Source organism: Haliaeetus albicilla, chromosome 23 (assembly GCF_947461875.1).
Source record: "Haliaeetus albicilla chromosome 23, bHalAlb1.1, whole genome shotgun sequence".
In the NCBI taxonomy this organism is placed as follows: Eukaryota; Metazoa; Chordata; class Aves; order Accipitriformes; family Accipitridae; genus Haliaeetus; species Haliaeetus albicilla.
The window spans coordinates 22,480,091-22,492,739 of NC_091505.1; the positions used below are offsets into that span (position 1 = coordinate 22,480,091).

General features: G+C 34.9%; 1 protein-coding gene across 1 annotated transcript in view; it reads right to left on the bottom strand.

Annotated features, from left to right (window-relative positions):
* The window catches only part of KLHL4 (kelch like family member 4), a 45,922-nt gene that overhangs the window by 11,897 nt on the left and 21,376 nt on the right, over nucleotides 1-12,649 (bottom strand). Inside the window, exons 2-6 of the mRNA XM_069811519.1 lie at nucleotides 8,806-8,979; nucleotides 8,212-8,348; nucleotides 5,059-5,255; nucleotides 1,683-1,895; nucleotides 413-599 (exon numbers count right to left, since the gene is read on the bottom strand). Coding sequence (XP_069667620.1) covers nucleotides 413-599; nucleotides 1,683-1,895; nucleotides 5,059-5,255; nucleotides 8,212-8,348; nucleotides 8,806-8,979 — 908 coding nt within the window. The remainder of the gene's footprint in view (nucleotides 1-412; nucleotides 600-1,682; nucleotides 1,896-5,058; nucleotides 5,256-8,211; nucleotides 8,349-8,805; nucleotides 8,980-12,649) is intronic.

A 12,649-nucleotide genomic window follows, 5' to 3' on the forward strand; every position in this document is an offset into this window, starting at 1 on the left:
CTCTTCTTTAAAAATTTTTTGAGCCTTCTAACTTTTGTCAAAAAATGGAGCACAGGGTTCTAAAACAACATTAAACTAATCTTGAAGTATTTTGAATATTAATTTTTCTTCTGATTTGTAAAGTCAAACTATATACACAAATTCTTGCAAAACTTAATTTTAAAATCACCATCTGAATCAAACTTCTTTAGTCGGCACTCCAAGCTGTATGTATATCATTTACAAACATATGATTCTTGCAATAAGAAAGAACATCTAACACATAGGATTGTGCTCTGTGATTTTTTTTTTTTCCTCATTTTCATCCTTAAATTGCTCTTTTCCTAACAGAAATCTTCAGACGATTGTCATATATTCTCAGGGTGTCTGGAATATAATTAATTAATAGAATTAAATTAATTTCTGAACTTACCTTTAGTGGCATCCATACCTCCTACAGCATAAAGCGCACCCACTGTAGATTTTCTAGGTTTAGTTCGAGGACTCTGCATCATGGACCGTCTTTCTGGTAGAAGATGGTACTTCATAGCCTCCATAAGAAGTTTCTGACACTCTAGGTCGTCTGCAAACATGGGACTATTTTCTAGATCGGCTAGTAACTAAGAAATGAAAAGCGAGGGACTTACTTACATATATCTAAATCATAAAAATTGTATGTACTTTAGTAATTTGTTGCTACAAACACTCATTTTCAGTTCTCTACTCACTCAAGGTTTGCTGGAAACTCTACTTTAATGCAAGCAAAACACTTAAAGACTTTTTGTCCTACCTTTATATTATGTCGTCTTTGCTTTATTTTTTCTGAAAACTTTCTTTTAACCTTTACGGAAGGTTAAAATTGTGAATCTAGTACCGCACCCTCTGAATGCAAAACTCCTTTTGATGTGAGTATAAGCAAATCTAACATATAGTACTTGACATCTCTATGAGTATTAGAATATATTAAATATATTTTAAATATAGTAAATATTTTTAAATGAAATGTATGTAGTATTTTGATACTTAATCCAAAGTTTTATATTTGCAGCTCCAATCGTGGAGATCCATAAAGTTGCTGTAGTGTCCTGACAGTTCCGATATTCCTATAAGCTTTTCTATTGAGATATACAGATACTTCTATGACACAGATACAATAGTGTCAGCTTACTATAAAACAGTATGTCCATCTCTGGAACTTATTCAATGAAGTGACTCTTTCAGTCTTAAACGACAAGTAACGTCAATGGTCAGAATAGACAGCAATAATCTAGACCCTTTTGGTTTTGTTTACTTTTTATGGCAATAAAGAAATAAGTATTGTGCCTTATCTGTCCTGCGGTTTGGTAAATCTAAATAAATATCTTTGTAGGGTATTCAAGTTTCTCTGTTATTAGAGGAAAACTACTACTGTTGCTAACCAACAAAGAAACACTGTACCTTTGTAATACCGCTTGACTGATATATTTATAGAGATAATTTGGAGCCTAGTAATTACATTGGCATTGTGGGATTTTTTTTTTTCATCTGTGTTTACAAATAATAAAAATATCTTCTATACAGTTTAAAAAAAAAGGAAAAAAAAAAACACCAAAAAACCCCAGCCAAAACCAGACCCTTTCCGCAGAATTCTTTTCTCTAAATGATGCTTGAGGCAGGTATTTCAGTTGCTAGTAAAGTTCCCTGTTAGCCTTTCACATTCATACCTGGGGTGGAAGTAGAGGCAGTCTAATATAAGAAAGAAGCATTCCTAGGTCTCGTTGCCGGTTTTGCAAATCATGCCTCACCCACATCATTAATGCCTGGAATATTGCTTCTTCATCTGGAACGTTGATGTCATCGCTAGACAAGAGCTTTGCAATTTCATTAGCAGGGAGCAAAAGAAATTCCTGGTTTTTTATTACTTCTGTGAAGTGTTCCTAAAAAGAAAAAAAAAGATATCAATGCACTGATGATTTTCACACCTTGAAATAACATTTTCTTAGATAATGTAGGCTTTGCATATATTTCATTCCTGTTCTGTTCTAGGGTATAGAGAAATGCAATATATATTCTAAAGATGACTGAATCTCCTTCTACCATTTAAAGGAGATTTGTGTTGCTCTTTGCTGCCTTACTCTTGCAGAACTGAAGAATAATACTCATCTTCACGCTACCATGCTTACAGATGTGTTTGTCAGGCTTCTTGTCAGTATGTCCCGTCTTAGGGATTTGTCACTGAGTTTCGTCCATCAATGTGATCTTAACACTGCAGCTTAACAGAAACACAATTTGAAGATATCATGTGTATCTTAAGAAAGCCAAGTGGGCATTCAAATAAACTGTGTAACTTCCGTTACAATCAGATTCAAAAGTTTTAAGTAAATTCCATTGAAACCTTCCAATCCTTTTGCAATGAGCTGTGCCAGGCTTTGACTGTATGTCTCTGCTTTTAGTAACAGAAAATATAGCAGAGGAAATTAAACTCATTTTTCTAACACTACTTTTTGGGCAGTAGAAAATTGGACAGGTCCCAACAAAGGGGTCTCAGTCTTTAAGCTATTGCTGTGATTAAACTCACCAGCTCCAGAAATGGCCATGAATATTAAATCCTTAGAATTTTTCAAAGGATTATTCTTCATAAAAATAATATATTGTACAGTCCAGTTACAACAATATTAGAATTGATATAAACATACATTAAGTAAGTTTGCTTGTGCTAATTCCAAAGGAAAAAAGAAATTTTGTTAAGAGAGATGGGGTTTTCACGTTACTTGCAAAGAAATGCATGTAGGAATTCATGTCTGCATTTGAAATATTGATTTCCATTTATGTACCTGGAAGTAATATATCTTATTTGGGAACCAGACTGAAATAGGGCAGATGAAGAAATTTTAGTAACTGATATTTGTATTATTTGTTTTCAGTAGTTTCTTAGCTTTCTGCAACTCTTTTGAAAAGAGTACCAAGGATGCAAATATAGAAGTATCAGTGATTAAAGGAGATGTTAACTTTGCTCTGTAATGCATATCCTGCTTTAATATTTTGTGACATTCGGAGAATAGGAACAGGAAGGCCAGTCCACATTTAGTTACAAATATAGCACAAGATGTTTATCAGAACAAGCTCTATCTGCACAAAAAGATACCAGGCAGGAAACTGTTAATACTTTGCATCAATGGGTAAAGTAATCGAAGGGAGAGGTCTCTATTGTGTCTGGTTTTATCGAATGGATGTAGTGTTTATAGCTGATTCTTTTCTGAAAATATTTAAATACTATTAGCTCATTTGAATGGTCTCTATATTCACAGTACAACTTTATAGTCTTTCCCCTAAGGTACAGTTTTTCAGGTGGTTGAAGTTGGCATAAAACAAAACAGAATGTTTTATTTATCCTTTTCCACAACATCTGTGTTTGTACACACTGTTATGATCTCTTATTCTCCAGAGTTTTTAATATCACTTCAAGGGTTTAAAAGCAAATTTCCCTTAAGGTTATTTCAAAGGGGTGCAGATTTCCTTTTTTGTCCCTAAATTGTCAGTAGCTGCAAACTTGGTAGGTGGTTTTATGACATGCAAGGTCCTCTTTCATGGCAGCACTCTCAATCTGTATTGCACGCAAGATACAGGAGGTGGTTCTAGAGGTGGAAATGCTTGTGATTGTTTTCAGGAAGACATAGGGTAAAGCCAATATACACAATACTGCTCAGTCTCATAGATTCATCACGGTTCTTCACATTAGACAGTGTTCTTAAAGAGCCAACTGCCGTTTCTGTGACTCACAGCTTCAAAAAATAGTATAACTCCTGGGGAAGACTGGAGGGTTCAAATGGTTAAAAAAATCTGCACAGAAAAGGCTCTCTTATTGTCTGACATTATAAAATCCTATGTCTAACCATATGATTTTATTTCATTTTTGCAGAAATCTGGACCATGAATTTTAAATGCTTAAAGGTGATACCCATGTGCTGGGGCTGGTGGGAGAAAAGAGGCAACAACAGAGTGGGGCAATTCCTGATTTTCGCCAAGTAAATGGTGTGGAGCAGCAAGGACAACACTATTATATAGCAGCTGAGGGAACCTCTATCTTAAATGCCCTTTTTCAAACCTTAAAATATAAAAGGAATTTAGATTGCTGCTAAACAAACCATTCATTAGTGTGACAGGAAGGAGCACAACCAGTGCCCTCAATCTGCACATGCCACTCTCATTTATTTCAGCACGTGGAAGTGTACAATCTCTTGCTGGAATGCTCTCAGCATTATGAAACCTCTAAACTGGTTTTGACATACTACGCTAATATTTCAAGCATAAAGCTGCTACATGTCTCCTAACAAGTAGTTCTTTTTATATCTATTTAGCTGTAGCAGTTGCTATTCTTTTTGTGTTTAAAGTTGCTATAGCACATCTTGTTGCCCTGAATATTTATCCCTTGATTTGGTTTCACAGCAAGCTATCTTGCTTCTCTGTTTCCCACGCTCTGAATATTCATTTCTTGCTTTGAGCCAGAGGAGGATTATGCTCCAGTCAGGGATGTGCTGCTTTTTAGCATTCCAAATCGTTCCAATACTTTCTTTATTTTGGCTCTTTTTATGTGTGTCTCACCTTAAAATCAGCTTTAGAATTTTCTTTGTGTTGAATCAAAAGCATAAGAATGGGCTATTGCTGTTTGCCTCTTGACATTATCCATGTTAAGGCCCTATTACATTTTTTGGAAGAAATACGTACCAATCATACTGCAAATTTAAGTTCAATAAGTATATCCTTCTACAAGGCAAAACTCTGAAATGGGAGAAAATAGAACTGAATATTTCTTTTTCTAAGCATGCTTTTCTCTCCTTCCAATACTTCTGTAACGGTCACAGTTCTTAAATTTCCCTTTGGAGACTGAGCTGGGCAGAGATGTCCCTGCACCAGGGACTTCACAGAACTGACCCTGCCAGCAGAGGAAGGGCAGAGCCACGGCATCAGTCCTGGAGAGAGCAGCAGCCCTGAGCCCTGCTCAGCTGGCTCTGCTTCACCAAAGCCCATATGTTTTCCAAGAGAGTATTCACACTTACTGTTAATATTATAATTGCAAAGCAGTTAGATTGTTCATCTTACCATAGTGTATGTATGTGCCACCTTCAGGAGCTCTGTGCAGCCCTGAGCATCTCCGAAAGAGCGAATCCCCAGGCAGTTGGAAGGATGGAGCTGCTTCATGAGGAAGTTGCAGCATACCTCAATAACCTGGGATAGCTGGAGAAGACAAGCTGCAGCTAGCAAGCTTTCTATAGTGTCTTCCTTTAATTCTAGAATACCTGTGCAGTTTGCATATAGGGGAACAAAAAAGTTTTCAGTCATTTTCTTTGTATTTTTATTATTTGAAAGCTTCCCACTCCCCAGTTTTTCTCCTCCTCTGAAAAACTTTGAAAAGTAGTGTCCTGTGATTCACAAATTCATTGTCCTTTCTTGCTGAAGGATTCTTTAAACATATGTTTTAACAGACTTAAAGGATTTGGTAGATTTTGAATACAATGATTGGAACATTTTTATTGAAGCTTTAACAGTATTAGATCTGATTTTGCCTGAAAAAAAAGTAAAATAAAAAGCAAGGTGTGATTAGAGAAAAACCTTTCCTAAAATTCATGTATTAATTCATAAAAATATATATATCATAAGTTTATATTGTACACAAGAACTTCAGTATCGAAAGCTAGGAAATGCCAGCAGTGTGTGCAGGAAACCTGATTTCTTCCATCATCTACTTCTGCATTTAAATTTTTAAGGAAATTATTACATGACGTGGCAATTCCGTTATGTTCATAGATAGACTGAAAGATGTTAATTTAATAAGATCTTCCACTCTTGTTGTTCAGTGGACGGCTCAATTCCGTAGCTGACACACAGCACTAAAATCCTATTCTGAAACTGTAGGGAGTTTTTTATGACTGCGTTTTCCATTTATCATTACAACATCCAATTGCCTCAGAAACAGTAATTTCTTTTCCAACTTCTTCTGTGAAAGGATGATACACACAATCTCCATTTGACACATGGAGAAGGGTGGTATTGAGAGATTACAATCAAAATTATCATCAGAGTAGAACTGTAAGAGGTTTCTTGTCCAAAGTTCACTTCTGATTTATTTCAGGAGAACATGTAAACAATTCCGAAAGTTATAGCTTTCGTCTCTGAAAGTCACATTTATATTTCATTACCTAGGAAAAAAGTAGCACTCAGTTTAGAGGCTTGGTTATTATCGCATGAAAACCTATGGCAGAGACAGTAGGAAAATTCAGTTTTCCATAGCAGTCTTCAGCAGTCTTACCTTAGCACAACCCCATCTCTTTCCAATGTCCCTTGCTTTGTAACTTAAATAGACCTTCCAACTTCTGCAAGAAATGAGGAAGGGCTGGCAGGATGCAGAATAAGGGCAATGTTTGGGTTTGATTCTTACTATACAACTCAGAATAGTTACTGAATGTATATAGCAAAACTGGTACATGTTCTTGTAAATAAAGACTGCAATATAATGCCTCAAAGCAAAGGGTCAATCCTGATTTCAGAAGCAAACTTACACTAGTTCATAGTCTGGCATTTGCTTTTGGAGTCTTATATATGTTCTTTCATATGGTTTTGCATTAAGTAAACTGAGAGAAATGAAATTTAATCAAGTGGGATGATTTTGAGATACATGTGGATAATAAGCAGCCCACTGCCCAGCTTCTTTGTGCTTGTACTAATCTATTTCCTTGGGTAATGTATGCTAATTCAGTGCCACAATATCACTGCATTATAGCTGTTATGAAGCATTCCCTCTCGTCCCCTGTATTTATCCCCTTGGTTGTACTCACAAACAGGGTCTATTTTGTGTATAGAAACTTACATTTCTGATCTGGTTTGCAGATTGCTTAACCTTCTCAAGACTTCTCTCTTTATGCAACAGTCCAGATTTATGAAGTGCCTTACCTAGCAAGTGAAGAAGTCTCCTGTTTTTAACGTTTATGCTAATGCCAATATGGTGAATATAATGGGGGTCTTTGTTTTACTTTGTGTTTGTTGGGTTTTTTTAATTATTTTAAGCCCTTTTAAAGTACTGTAAAAATATCAGTAGATACCTGTGATACAGCTTCCAACCTCCCCATCTTAGTATTGAAATGGTATTCTTTCATTCAAAAGCAAACAAGCAAGCAATGTCCTGTTCGGGACATCAGATGACAACGATCTAGTGAATGTTATTGATAATAGCAGTTGGCTGAGGGGATCGATCAGTTTAGGAGTAAATGTTCATAAATTCATAAAGTTGTTATTCTGGTCAGTTAAATATTGTAACTTCCTAGGGGGATAATTTTCTCCTTTTGAGACTTGGGCATTTTTTTTGCCACAGAACTGCACAGGTTTCCCTTTTACCTTTCTGGCTGGAGTGGTTGTCATCTGCATAGAGAGACTTGCCAAATACCAGAATATGCAGACTTCCAGAATCTGCATAGGTTTGAATGATCTGGATATTTCTAATTGTAATATATACTAACATAGTGGTCATGTTCTACAGCATTTTCCACTGTTCACTATAGAGCAGATGAAAGGGGTTTCACAGTTCTCTGACTTGGTCTTTTTGGCTATTTGGTTCAACCGTTTCAGATTCAGCAGTACAGGAGTAAGTGTTGAAAATGGGAGAAAAGGAATTAGGGAAAAAACATATATACAGCATTCTGGTATTAAAATAAAATATTTAATTTCATTAAGATAAAAATCTCTTTAATTTTTCAAGAGAACATAAGTAAACCTTTTTCAGAATGTGATGGCACTTTCTTGTAGTAAAAGTTGCTCTGCTTGTGGGTGTGATCGTATTCCTGTTTTCCTCCAGTTATTCCTACTCAAGAACGTTGAGTGAGCCAAATAACTGCCACCCAGGCAGACTAGTTCTATAGCTACCCATGAGAGGAAGGCTCATAGTACACTCTTCTGTGTCACTGCATGAGGTGGGCAACAGGCAAAATATGTTCTTCTCTCTTTAAAATTCTTGAAATAATTTGTATCCAGTTAGAGACAGATGTCTAATATGAATATATGTGTTAAATTTTCTGCATATCTTCTAGAATAAGTTATTATATAAAACACTAACATTTATTCATCCTCTCTAGAGAAAGTTTTAAATCATGTGGGCATGTACTTATGTACTAGTATGAAATGGAAAAAGCGACAATTATGTATGCATTGAATAGATTTTATCTTCCTTTACAACAATGATGTGGGTAATGGAGGAAGAATTACCTGTGTAGGCATAGCGCACCAAAGCTTTCAGCGCATCAGGGTCTACGCCCTCCATCTTGATCTCCTCTTGTTTTGCTTCACGCACATCATTAGTAAACATTGCAGCAAAATAATCAGACACTGCACTGAGAACCAACCTTGAAAATAAAAGCATTTTAGGACTGCAGATTACTTCATAATCTCAATAGCAAGCATAAAATCCATTATTATTATATAATAAATTGCATGTGGAATAGAAACATTATCTTTAGCATAGGATTCAAATCTTATAGCAGTGAGCAATAAAGTTAAAAGGGTAATTAGTAATCTAAATTTCTCCCATAGTTCTTGTTTGGGCAGATTTTCTTCACTGATCTTGCTACAGTTTGACAGCAGCAAGAAGGGACGATGGACAATATCAATGGTTCATATTTGAATTTCATTCTATTTGAAATAACGAATATGAAACATTGATCACATCATTTTATTCCATTGCTAGTTGATGCCCTAATTACAGTAACCGTGCATTCATAATTAAACAGGGTAGGCATAAATTGACCTAGCATTCAGAAATTTCAGGCTTTGAAGCCATGTAAACAGTACTGGGAAATGTACCTGTGAGCTGGAATCTTTTGGTCTCCAACTATAAGAAGAACATCACACAGCTGCTTCTGCTGCAGATAATTTTCCATTTTGCGGAAAGTTTGCTCTGCGTGGTTTGTAGACTGGAAATACTCATCTGAGCCATTGGTGTTCATTCCAAACAGTGAGCTGCTGGTCGTTGACAGCCTGCAAGGGAAAGAGGCAGCGTGATGAGTGTAGCATTATAAATGCTGATTACGTTCTTCCTGTAATTTTTGTTCAAATGGCAGTACAGAAATGTTTAAAATAACAAAGCTCTTACGATCCTGGTCTTACTATGCTTTCTTCCATTTTTTTTCTGTTTGGTATCTGCAAGTTTTCATTTATAAGGCTGCACATAAACTGTAGTTTACTACAGTTACCTGTAGTAGGTGGTGCTATGGAGTTTTCCAGTTCCTAGCAGTTTTGTGTCAATGATGCACTGTTTGCTGAGCATTGATGGGATAAATGCAGCCTCCTGATAATTCACAAACAGAATACGTAAAAACCAAACCTATTTTCCTGTGATACTAATAGCTAAAATATCTTGTGGTATGGAATTTTGGATATCACGTGTCTTTAGGTCGTATTTCTGTTTCTCTTCATACTCTACACATTAAATTACATTACTAAATAGGAATGAATCAGAAGACAATTTGACAAGGACCATATAATTCTAGACAAATTACCAAACTCAAAGCTGATGAAATCAGTACATTATATAGCCTTTAGAATCTGAATGCAAATAATAAAGACAAACTAATTTCTCTGCCTTTTCATGGAAATGCACGTTATAAATATATTCCTCCCACTCCAGAATTCTGTTAGCTGTCCCACTTATAAATACCCACACTGTTTTTTAAGACATCATTCGTTACTGCCTTTTAATATGGATTATGTTGCAGATTGAAACACCTTTTTGATATTTTCTTAGAAAAATATTTATTTTTATATTCATCTGTTTTTAGTAAAATAGTAATGCATTTGTTGATATACATGTATATCACATATCTTCACCACTATTTTAATTAAATTTTTTTTTGAAAAATGTTTTCTCAGTTTAATATCATATATTATTAAAATGTAAAGCACCTACTTCTTAAATTTCCAAGCCCAGCTAGGAAATAATGGTAGCTGCTTGATTAAATTTACTGATTGTCTTTGATACTGTTAATACATATTCATAAATTATTAGTAGAGATAAAATCTCTTCATGAAATTTACGTATTAAATTTAGCAGAATATTGGATTATGTTCACAACTGAACATCTAGTTCAGAAAATACAGAAATAAAAAATGGGTATATCAGGTTGAATCAGTAATATTATCAGAAAGTAGAGATAAGGTAGATCATACATTTTCAAAGATCATACCTCATTAAATAGCTAATCAGAATTCAAGGGAAATAATTAGAAATCAAATTATAAAGTAATATTGAATTGAGGCACGGTAGAGTTTTCTGTCCCCTCTGCAATACAAGAAAGTTACTGTACAACAGAGCTTTTCAGAATGGTATAGAACAAAATCTCGGTTGGTATGGCTATTGTGTGGCCGGGTTTTTCCAGACATATCTCTTTCTTCTATCTGAAAATCTACCAATACGAAGTTTTCTGGATTTCTGTACTGCATTTATAGACATCCCACAGCCCATTTGGAATATGGCACCTTTTGGGCACTGGTATGTCAAACCCCCTCAGATCCCCAGTGTATTTGATGTCTTTCAGATGCACCAGAGTTCAACATATTCTCTCAGGCCTGGCCCTGCCAGACTCGCTGGATCTGTAAGATCATTTACAGTCTGCAGAGACACGTTTTTTTCTGGTATAACTGAGGTATGATGTCAGCCCTGAGGTGTATGTATGTGTCACCCGAAAAACAGCAGACCTGATGCATCTGAAATCCTTGGATGCACTGCGCGTGTGCACTGTATGTGCACGTGTGTGTGTGTCTGGGCAATCTCAGATTATACTACTAATTGCAAACACATTAAGATATACCATATAGTGCAATAAACTGTCTAGCTTTCTTTTGAAACTCTTTATTACAATTTCAAATGCATTTTATTTTTTTTTAAAGAAAAAGGGGCAAATCAAGTTCACCTATAATGTGTATCCTTTGTACTTTACAGCTTACAAAAATTAATTTGTCTCAGTGAGTTTAATGACTATACTTTTTTATTTGTTTTCCTTCAATGCTTCATTGAAAATGAAGAAGCTGCAAAATTGGATTATATGCTCATTAGTTTTGCATCAGCTACTTTATGCCAAATTCATACTCTGTAACATCCTTCTTTTGCTATTTACCTCTTAAGCTTTGTTTAACATATTTCAGAAAATTATTTTTTCAAAAATATTTTTCAGATTCATTATATCCACTCTAAGTACTGTATTTAAGTATGTATTACACTGCACCTACCCTTGATGTTTGCAGAAATCAAATAAATAATACTCAACGATCTCTATTGCAAATGCATAGTACTAGTTTCCCGAAATAAATAATTTCCCATAGTGTGTATGTATTTGTGGGTAGAGCAAATTTTGTAAGCTGCAAATATTTACAAAGGGACTTAAGGTCTAATAATTTCCTTCGGTCCTGGGTACTTTTTTCACATGTTTTGTAGAGTGACCTTTAACTACAGCAGAAATACCACTAACATAATTAATTATTTCAAAGACAGAGGTCTTCCAAGACTGAAAAATACTGGAAGCAAAAAAAGTGCTCCATTAACTTTAATAATGTTATTATTATAATTGCTAGTTTATCTTCAGCAGCTGATTAAAAATGGTAGCTATAGTATATTATGGAAGGGAAAAATTAAATTCAAAGGTAAATATTTATATCTTATATAATATATCTATATATAAGATATATAAGATAAAATATTTCTATACTTTCCTTAGTGTATGACTGTCACTGCGGAGAACTCAAATATTGACCTTCAGAATATAGTACTGGGGATCAGCAAACTAAAGAAGACAGAGATTAAAGTATCTTAAAGGAAGTCAGTGAAAATATCCTTGAGTCTGATGCTTTTATGTTGAATTATAATAGGGGATGCTTTGGACTGTAATACAGAGATAGGCAAGCTCGCTGTAAATGTGCTGGTATGAATATGTCTACCTGTCATATCTTGTTCTATGTGGTATGGGTTAATGTGTCGAGAACAGCACATTAAGAGAAGTCAAGGTTCATGTGAACCTACTCAGAAAGGAAGAATGTAGAAGGTGGAGAAATATTTGTCATCTATAAAATGTGTACAAGTTTGGACAAACAAAATCTGAATATTGAATAATAGAAGTTTTCAAAAGTGCATTAGCCCTATAATGACCAAGGAATTAGTTTTCTACTACTTCCAAAATTATCAATGAACTGTTATGAAGAATCAGAAACCCAAATTGCTTGAAGTCATCTTTGGGTTAGTGTTCGCTAGGATGCTGAGTTGTGCTAACACCATTAGCATTAGTAATAATGGCTTAAGAACATGGATTAGCCTAGAGAGAGCAGAGATAAATCTATATTTAAATGATTCCAAAGTAGCTGAGCTCCATGAATTTAATCTTAGGTAGAGAGCCAAGTGAAATAATTTCAGAGTTTTTCTGTAAGGATTTGTGAAAGATAGTGAAAATATGGTACCATTTTTAAAAAGAAGAAACATGAAATTTTGAAGCAGACAATATAAACTGAAAAATTGAAGAAATAATCAAAAAGCATTAAGCGTCTTGATGATAACAAGGAGATAAATACCAGCCAGCATGGCTGTTCAGAACAAATCATGTCATAACAACTTTTTTTTTTTTTTTTTTGACAAGATAACAAAGCTTACTGGGAGAAAAACATT